This window comes from Kryptolebias marmoratus, linkage group LG20 (assembly GCF_001649575.2).
Source record: "Kryptolebias marmoratus isolate JLee-2015 linkage group LG20, ASM164957v2, whole genome shotgun sequence".
Taxonomy (NCBI): Eukaryota; Metazoa; Chordata; class Actinopteri; order Cyprinodontiformes; family Rivulidae; genus Kryptolebias; species Kryptolebias marmoratus.
The window spans coordinates 416,661-426,961 of NC_051449.1; the positions used below are offsets into that span (position 1 = coordinate 416,661).

General features: G+C 44.8%; 1 protein-coding gene across 1 annotated transcript; it reads left to right on the plus strand.

The window, feature by feature from the left end:
• Positions 1 to 524: 524 nt before the first annotated feature.
• Positions 525 to 7,304, plus strand: cavin4a (caveolae associated protein 4a). The gene is made up of 2 exons (XM_017439117.3): positions 525 to 1,090; positions 6,028 to 7,304. The coding sequence occupies exons 1-2, from the start codon at positions 683 to 685 to the stop codon at positions 6,580 to 6,582; spliced, it is 963 nt and encodes a 320-aa protein (XP_017294606.1). The 5' UTR covers positions 525 to 682; the 3' UTR covers positions 6,583 to 7,304.
• Positions 7,305 to 10,301: the final 2,997 nt, after the last annotated feature.

Consider the following 10,301-nt stretch of genomic DNA (forward strand, 5'->3'; position numbering starts at 1 on the left):
CTAATTTAAAGCTTCAAAATGATGAAACGAAGCTCCTGACTTCAGCTTCCTTCTGTCAAATGTGACTTAAAGGCCGTTAAATGAAACCTGAAGATGTGTACGTTACAAGGAGGACTAAATAAATCCCAGTTTGAGTCTGGAGACTCTGGAGCTGTCAGTCATCTCTATAAAGAGTTCAGATCTAAATCTCAGTCGATGTTTGGACTCTGCTGCCCGGGGGAAGTAAAAAGGGCAGAGCAGCAGAGTTTAATCCCCTGAAACATTCCAGCTCCATGTAGTCAGAGCAACAACTGTGCTGCAGAAACGCAGAAAGACTCTTGTTGACGAACGTGTTTCACAGCTGCTGATACCAACATGTGTGCAAATAATGGAACAGTATGAATCATCGAGCATACGGAGGGGGATCGGATGGTATTTACATCATCCCCTGCTTTGCATCTTCCCAAAATGTCAAAGTGTCTCCTTACAAAGAGGGTATATTTTTAGCTGGGGAGGGGGTTTGCTAAGTTTACTGCCTGAGAGCTGGACTCAGGTCTCTCTGGTATCCTGACAGGGGGGAGGTGGAGTTCCTCTTCTCTTCTTGTCCCAGACCTGACTTTGGCTGTTGGCACTCTCTGGTCTGCTGGTATCTCCAACGGTTCCTGTCCAGATCCCCAAGCTTCGAAGACACCAAAACCCTGCAATGGATCAGCTGAAGCACCGCACGGCGGGGGTCCAGGAGAAGCTGGAGATTGTGGGTGTGGAGGACGAGGCTGGGAACCCCATCAGCGCCCTGACCATCCTGTCTCTCCTGGAACGAGTGGCCGGCATCATCGACAACGTCCAGTCCAGCCAGCAGCGCATGGAGGAGCGTCAGCAGGAGCTGGAGAGCAACATCAAGACGGTCCAGGGGGACGTGCTGAAGCTGGCCAAAGACCACGGCGACACCAGCGTCACGGTGGACAAGCTCCTGCAGAAAACCCGCAAAGTCAGCGCCAACGTCAAGGAGGTCCGCTCGCGCGTCGAGAAGCAGAACGTCCGGGTCAAGAAGGTGGAGTCGACGCAGGACGAGCTGCTGACGCGCAACAAGTTCAGAGTCGTCATCTACCAGGTGAGCCACGCGAGTTTTTACAGCATCTCTGAGGCTGAAAACAGGTCAAAGACTGACATGTTGGGTATGAGACGCATGTCTCCATGACCTTCCAAACACAGAAACATGCAGAGATGTTCCTCCTCCCGCAGCTGCAGGGGTTTCAGGGATGCTGCTCGTATGAAACCTGACCTGCATGAGTTTCAGGTTTTATTATAGAGATGATTCATTCAGAGGAGCAGCGGTCAGAGAAACCTGCAGGTTCCTGGCTTCATCCTTTCAGAGAGGAGTTTACATGATCTCCCCTGCATGAGCACAGGACAAAAACAAGGCAGGAAACATTCCCCTGAAGCCTGCAGAGAAGCAGGGAGGAGAAATGGATGGATGGACAAGTTTAGGAGCTGAAAGCATGTTTTCATTAAAACTATTTTAATTCCTTTTGTCTTGAGATGCATTCAGAAATATTCAGGGTGAAGCACACCTTCAGTGGGAAGAATTTTGACTTCTTCAGTTACAGTGAGTCATCACTTTACCTGCAGATGGTTTTTAAAAGAAGGAGAAGAATGAGGCGTAGGAATAAAGGAGAGTTTCAGAGGCGGATGCAGAAGAGGCTGGGCAGAGATGAGAGGAGATGAAGGGCGGCTGAAGTTCAAACCCTGAAGAGCTCTCGACTCAACAACACGAGCAATTTACGGCCAAGCTTCAGGCCGTGGCAGGAGGGCCGTAATCAGGCAGGAAACACTGAACTCATTCTTCTGACATTTGCATGATTAAATATTCCTGCCGAGCCGTTTCTCATGAAGAGCAGAACTTTTATCTTTCTTACGTCGGAGGCACGGAGACGGACAGCATTTCTAATAACAGTAAATTGGAAGCTTGTGGGCTTCCTGTGAAGGTGCTGGTGGCGGACAGAACCGAGCAGATCAAAGAACTCCTCTGTGGTTCTGAGACTTCAGCCCAGGTCAGAACTCAGACTGGATCAGCCTCAGCAGGCGTGCATCGGAAAAGGAAACTATTTAAATAAATAAATGTCTTAAATTATTATATAAATCTGTAAGAATTGGGTCTGAGCGAGGCTCTCTTAGTTTCATTAATTGAAGCTTATTTCCATTTTTATTCAATTTGCTTTCCAAATCAGATTATAATTCAACTCTCAGTCATCTTGACATTATTACGACTCGCTGCCATGAAAGGCTGGTGATCATGTAACTGCTTGTGTCTGTTAGTAAAATATCTCCTGAGCCAGTGTACGGATTTTAATGAAACTCTTGGTAAATAATTACTGGATAAACATCTTTAACGAGTCAGTCCAACTGAAGATGGCTGCCACTTTAGCAAACACGTATAACTCTGTCAGTTTTACAGATACGGAGCTGAAATGTGGTGTGGTTGTAGCTGAGAGTCGTCCCCAACTCATACTCTGAGCACATGAAGCAAAGATTTGACCTAAAGGCCAAAATTCTTTCATTATAAAAGTTTATTTTAGTTTAAATCTTTGTTATGAAAGGTGGTGAGCAGATATGTTTTATATTCTTTCTAAAAGTTGCTGATAAAGCAAATATTCTGTGTTTGTCATCAGATTTTAGTCATTTCACCTCAAACTGCAGCTCTGTGTGAGAATCTTGTTTTAAGTCAAACGTGTCCATCCTGACCGAGGGACACGCTCGTCTCTGTCCTCGCTGATGTCCAGGCTGCAGAATAGTAACTGGAGCTCTGTGTGCGGCCAGCAGCTGCTGTGGATCCGTGACAGAAGGACCTATTCTGGGAGCACAGCATTCTCATTCGCTGCCATAAACTGCTGTCAGCCGGGATCAGAGTCTGAGACAGGGATGGGTGTCCGTCAGCCCTACCTGCTGCTGGGAACAGCTGAGGTCTGAGCTGTAAGACGAGACAAAATAAAGAAATGAGAGGCCCATCGGCTGATTCCTGCAGCCGTTTCTGGAGGTTTGATTGTTTGATGAAAGCAGCTGCAAACAAACAAGAGTTAACTTTCCTGACCTGTCAGCCGGAGGGCTGAGTGTTTTAATGTGGTTTCTGAGCTGCGGTGCTGGGAAAAAATCTGTCAGTGTTTCATTCTCGTCTCATTGAACTCTGCTGGCAACCAAGTGATCATAAAGTCTGAGTTTTAAATCACTGCCTGTTTTCCAGACATTATTTCTGCCACAGTTATGATTTAATCTGCTTGAGCAGGTTTTCAATAATCACCTGGATGTTTGCCTCAGATGTTTCCTGAGCTGCAGGACTCTTCAGACAGGCTGGAAACTCCCACACTGACTTTCTGACGATTTCAAGAGAAATGTTATTTTTTATCCCTGTTGCTGTTTAGTCTCAAAGTGTCCCGGTTCATTATGTCTCAATTTGCTCCGTTTTCTCGTTTGTCGCCAACAGTTTCTGCACTTTCTGCTTTTCTTCTCAGAAACTTCTCTTAAAGGTAATCAAAACTAATAATTTCAGAAAAAGATCCTCCTGTGTGACCGAAGGTAGGATTAATAATTGTTCGGATCATTCATATATTTGTAAAAGAAAATTGAACTGGAAAACTGCGGCTAAATCCACGCTTTTCATAAATATATCAAATTACTTCTGTTAGAAGCATGAAAACCGTCCTGCAAATTCAAGCTGAACTTCACTTAAAGTGAAGATGGATTCTGTAAAACGTCTCATTTCAGACTCACCGATAAGACAGCGGGAACTGAGGGTGCACAGGGTGCTGCGGCACCATCCAGCTAAAACCTGTTTGAAACGTCTGAAACTTAAAGTTCTGAATCACTTTGTATAAAGCTGTTTCTGATTGGTCGGACTGTTTCCTGTGTTTGTCAGAAGGACGGGGGTCTGACAGGTTAGTCTAACCTGTCGGACCCTCGTCCCTCTGATTGGTCGGACCGTTTCCTGTGTTTGTCAGAAGGACGGGGGTCTGACAGGTTAGTCTAACCTGTCGGACCCTCGTCCCTCTGATTGGTCGGACCGTTTCCTGTGTTTGTCAGAAGGACGGGGGTCTGACAGGTTAGTCTAACCTGTCGGACCCCCGTCCCTCTGATTGGTCGGACCGTTTCCTGTGTTTGTCAGAAGGACGGGGGTCTGACAGGTTAGTCTAACCTGTCCCTGATGCAGGTTTAGCTGTGAGTTTCTCGGGGGATCAAACCCCGCGGTCCCACGCTCACAGTGTTGAGTTTCTCTCTGACTGATGTCCCGTCGGTTTATTCTGAGGCCTGCCTTCGCCTTCTAATATAGAGCTTCGGCTGCAGCCTCTTTGTTGGAGGTGCTCGCCGCCGCAGGCCGGACGATGGCAGCGGGTCGTAATAAGAAAGAGATAAACGGCAGCGACTTGGAGCTCAAGGCCGCTTCAGAACACGGGACGTTCCCGACGACTCGATGGCTTCCAGTTTGTCACAGAGGAGACGACAGGAAACAGAGAGAACGACCTTCATCACCGTTTAAACGTGTTTCACTGAAGTTATTCTCTGGATTAAAATGGTTTAAATTCTCTCTGAGCTGCAGTTTGGTGTCAGTAAATAATAATAAATTCTTCTTGTCTTTTATCTGTTTCTGGTCGTCTGATGTGTGGCTGTTTATAGATTTTCATTTCTTTCTGTTTTATTTTTTTGCTGATTCTGTTTCGTGTATTTATTTGAGTTTTTGAATCATTTGTTTTGTTGTTCCTCCTTCAGCAGCATTTCCTTGTTTGTCTTTTTATCTTTTTATCATATTTTTGTCTCTTTGAGGTTATTTCTGTAACACTGAAGCTGTTTGCATCTTTGTCCTACTTTCAGTTCTTATCTGGGTCTTTTTTGTCTTATTTTTGTGAATTAATTTGTTAGTGTTATTATGCTTATTTGCATCTGTTTTGTCCTTTTGGTTTTTCTGTATTTAAACTTGTTGTCTTTGTGAAAATGATTACTTGATGGAAATTGTCTCTTTGGAGCTTTTTCCTTTGTCCTTTGTGTCTTTCGGTCATTTGGCAGGGGGGGCTTCTTTTATGTTTTTGTGTCATTATTTTCTCTTTGGGAACATTTTCAAGTAATTTTCTGTATTTAATTCTCATTTTGAGTCATTTAATTTGTGCAGTTTTCCTTCTCTGATCCATCACTGCTGTGTGTGTGTGTGTGTGTGTTATAATCACTCACGGTCTGAACTTCCTGTCAGTGGCTCCTCCTCTTCATCACCTCTCAGGTTATTAATACGTCCTCTGACCCACATTCCCAGCCTCGGTGTAATTATTGTGTCGTTTCTGGACGACCCCTCCCTGATTAATGAGTGCTATCGCCGCAGCTTAAACCTGATTAACTGCCCTTCACGTCCAAAGTCACCTGTAGAGCGCAGCAGGTGGAGCTCACCTGGGACGACCTTCCTCCTGCAGATGGCCGGCGTCTCTCATCGCCGTCCTAAAATTAGAGTTTTAAAAACAAAGCTGATGCGAGTCTGTGCAGGTGTTATAAATACCTGAGCCATTAATCCAGCAGACGCTGTGGTTATTATTACTCCGGGTCCCGTTTCCGGTCTCACTGAGCTTCATGTTCTCCTCCTCTGTAAAAATAGAAAAACTTGATCTCATGACGATGTTCGTGTTTTCAGAGGGGACAGGGCTGCAGGTCGGGGCTAACGAAAGCCCAGATGGATATCAGGTTTTCTGTCTGAGCAGCTCAGTAATTTATCTGGACCGGTTTCAGCTGCGCTCAGACGAGTTGGGTTAAAATCCTGCAGGAGCATCATCCAGATGTTCCATCCCAGTTCATCCACTGCAGAATATCAACTACTGCTCCTGCTAACCCCAGTTACAGGTGTAACTTAGATTATTTTATCATTTATTAGTGCTGGTATAATATTGTCTAATGAAGCATCAATGCCAAACCTGGCTGAGTGGTTTGTAAAGATAAACCTGTTCCATCTGATGTTCTCTTGGTTTTGGTAACTTGTCCAAAGTTTTAGTGATATAATAAAGTTTGTTTCTGTCTCTGTAGGGAGAGACTGAGGTCCCATCTGTGGCCGTCACCAAAGGTCCCAAAGGTCCCGGGCTGGAGGGTTTGGATATCGAGCCAGATTCATACGACATCCCTGTCGACCTCTCCTCTGATGAAGAAGGGATGGACGAGGAGGAGCCAGACCCCTCGAGAGCAACTCGCCTGAAAAAATCCATGGTGAAGAGCACGGAGACGCTGAAGGCCGCCTTCTCCAAGGAGAACATGAGCAAAACCAAAGACACCCTGGGCACCAAGCTGCACAACCTGGGTGAGAAGGTGATGCCGCCGGAGCGGAGGGAGAAGATGCACCAGGCCGGCGAGCGGCTGAAGCAGTCCGGAGAGCGGCTGAAGGAGAACATCGCCAAGAAGGCGCCGAGCAAGGAGGCGTTCCGCATCAAGCTGAAGAAGGAGAGGGCCGTCGCCGAGGGCCAGGAGGGCGCCGAGTCCGAGCCCGAAGCCCAAGACAAGGAGGAGAAACCGGCAGGAGGCGTAACCGTGGAAACCAAGAGGGAGCGGCCGGTGGAGGAGGCCGGAGCGACCCGGGTCACGGAGTAAGATCTCAGGACGGAGACGAGGCGGGACTCTGGAGAAGGAACGATGGAAGATTTATTTATTTGTCTCAATAAAAAAAAGAAATTTGGTTCTTTATTTAAAAAAAAATCTAATTATTCATCAAATCTGCTCAGTTAAACTGTTGTCTTTTAAAGAACTCGACAAAGAAACTGAGACAAGTTCAGGTTTTATAGAAAGGTTGGTTAGGATGGGTCCGCATGAGGTCAAAGGTCAGGGAGCGGAGAGCTGAACTTCAAGAAGGAAAACTGAAGGTTGACTTTTATCTGAATGTACATATATCCTCCAACAAACGTGGCTCCAGCTCTTTGTTCAGTTAAAGATTGTAAAAACTGATCGGTGCTCGTTTCTCACATCTGGACGCAGATGTTTGACCTCTCCTCAGAGTCTGAAGGTCACACAGGAAACAGAGGGTTTAAAGGGCCACTTCAGAGCTTTGGGCTCATTTTCAGGAAGGAAAGTTTAAATCTGAGGTCACCACTTTAATTAAAAGAGCTGTGCAGCGTCTTATTCTGAAAAGCCACTTCCTGTATGGTTTCTGTTTTCTTTTATTCTGATATTTATGTTGTTTTTTACTGCTGCTGAGCTCAGTTACTGCAGTAGGTAAAAGTATTTAGTCGTCAGAACAAAAAAACGGTTCATTTTTCTGGCTGTATTCACTTTGTTTTCATTTTGTATAAATAAATTTCACCTGAAACAAAAAAAAAGACATTCAGCTGCTGTTTGTTTTCCTCTTTACTGTTTTTGTTGATTTATTTTTAAATAATTAGGCTGCTTTATTGAGTTAAAGAGAAATCCTTTAGGAGAAACTTGAAACTTTAATGAACAAGAAACAATAAAATAGTTTTACAGTTTTCATTATTTTGGAGGAAATTTGTGAATTAACCAAATAATGACTGAAATTAGAAATTATTAAACATTTTATCTCTCATAAATGAATCATTATATCCTTAATTAGTGTAGAACTCAGAATATTGGCAACATTTGTTCATTTTTCAGTCGTTTCCTGAACAGTTTTCACGTCTAATTCTTGGATCGTTTTCCAGATGTGCTGCTTCATCAGAAACATCTGTTAAGCTGCAGAAACAGAAGCTCTGATTGGATCTTTTTGCCTCAAACTAAACCTGAGTCAGCAGTTTTCCCCTGAAGGAGGATGACGGTTCGACTCGAGTGGATTTAATTCAGTTACTGCCTGAGCTTTATTTTGAAAGGTAAACCCCTGCAGAATAAAATATCTCCAGGGGAGAGGGTTCATCCTCACGAGTTGATGTCAGATGATGAAGAGTCAAACGGGGGGGTCAGAGGGCGGATGCTGGGGTGAGTAACACCACTAAACTGCTTAACTCCACTTTATTACAAAGAATTAACTGCATTAAAGAGTCCAACGCTGAAACATTAAACATAAACTGGACAAAAATTAAAGATAATTCAGGTTTTATGATCATAAAGTCTTAAAGTAAATCTTATACTGGGTGTCTGCTGCAGCCTGTGTTTTATTTTTATGCATAAATCTTGAAACGAGGTTACATTTCCTCCTCGCAGGTTTCAGCGTTCCTGTGATTCTGGGTTCCAGCTGAAGGTAATTATGACTCCAATCAGCCTCTGCAGGTTGTCTCCTTTCAGCTGCGCAGCTTTTTATAGCCTCAGACTCCGCCGTGTTCTCGGGATGTTGCCTCTGCTCACCTGAGTTTCACCTGTACCATCAGGAACAACATTAATAAACCCTGCAGACGAGCGTGAGGAGCTCCAATCACACCAACCATCATCCTGATTTATTCTGTTGCTTCAGAGCGAGAAGGAGCCGGAGACGCCGCCGTGGAGTGATTGCACTCAGCCCCTCAGCCCGGCTGTTTGTTATGCATTGGCTGAGCACAATCGGACTCTTCAGGCTGCTGAAGAAGCCCGGGGTGACGGAGGAAACGAGGAGCTCCATTAAGACGTTTTCATTTTCTCCTTCAGAGGGTGAACACTTCTTCTGTGCCAGAAACACTCCAGTAACCCGAGGAGTTTCTCTCAGATTAAATGTGTTCACAGGTTCAGAATTTCTCTGGGTACATAAATTAAAGGCCAGCCACAGAACAGCTCTGCCTCTTGTGTTTCTCCTTTATCTGCTGTGACGTTTACAAGACGAGGCAATAAATGAACTAAAGACGGAGCAGAAAAAAGTGCTGCAGCGTCAGCAAAGAGGACTAAAAACATGTTTATTCGTTACAGAAGGGAGGAGTAAATGATCAGGAAAGTATCTGAAATACTGAGAGATCCTCAACGTCTAGATTTGACCTGAAGGCTCAACCAGGAGGTGTTCAGTTTGTCTGCAACCTTTAGGCGTAAAAATATATGAAATGTGAATGTTTTTTTTTTATTATTTGAAGGGTCAACAACAAACTGAACATCTATAATTCATCACAGCAGATCAAAACTCTTATTTATCTTTCTAAAACTTATAAAAGTGGACATAATGTTTAAGTTTCATGCATAGAAGAATAGATGTTGGTGCATAAAGTCACTGAAGAAGCTGCTGAGCTCAGATGAGACGAGAACTGAACTTTTTCAGGTTTTAATAAAAACTCCATGTCTGCTTCTCATCATGAGAACACCATCACTACAGTGAAGCACGGTGGTGGCAGCTTCATGCTGTGGGGCTCTTTTTCCTCAGCAGGGACTGAGAAACTGCTCAGCATCGTTGAAGGAAAGACGGAGGAACCTGTAGGAGTCCTCAGATCTGAGGTCCACCTTCCTGTGGAAACCAGCTGCTGAAGAACCTTCAGCTGGTTTAAGGAGAACCAGCTGAAGGTTCTGGAGGTCCAGTCAAAGCCCAGCCCTCAGTCCAGCTGAGAGTCTGTGGGCTGATTTTTATTTATCCAAACGATTCACTGTCAGGATGTTTAAACGCTGCTGGAAGGACAAATGGAGAACAGTGAGCGCTTTAACCCTTTATTTAGACGTTTCTGTCTCTGACTGACTGAAAACCAGCTTCATTCATCAGTGCAGCTTTAATTTGAATAAAATCTGCCCGAGTTTTCATGTGACAGAGGAACTGTTGGTGTTCTGACGTCATGTGATGCTTTACGAGGTCAGAAATCCTCCTCAGCACCTCGTCAGCCCCGCTGGGGCAATTTACTGCTGCACACCGGTAGAAACTGTCACCTGTCACCTCTTTTTGAAAACATCCAGTGACATAATGATTCTCAGATAGGATATATTTCTGTGTAAAAAGGCATAAATAGGTGGTGTGAATGATGCCCGGCAGGCTGATGAGCTTCCTGCCGGCCCTCAGGCGAGGCGCCCCGGCAGCCGGAGCTCATTACCGCCTCGCTCAGGTTAAGTTGTGGATCCACCTCTGCCTCTCCTCCCAATTACCTCTCCATCCAACGGCAGTGAGCCCAGAGGAGGCGGCCGGGCCACGGGCTGACATCCTGTCTGGCTGCAGAGCGCCGGTAATCAGTTTGGAGGAGCTGAGCTCAGAGGCAGACAGGATGAGAAGGAACCCTTCCATTAATAAGCTCTCATTAGTTATTCTATTAACTGAATTCAATTAGCTCACAGGTTTTATGTATCAGATGATAACAAAAGGACCATGTGGTCTTTTACCGAGTCTTAAAATAAAATAAATCCAGCCTCAGATCAACAATAACACCTTTAAAGTTACATTATTTAACAAAAACAGAGTTAAAATGTTAAACATGTGGATAAACTGATTCCAT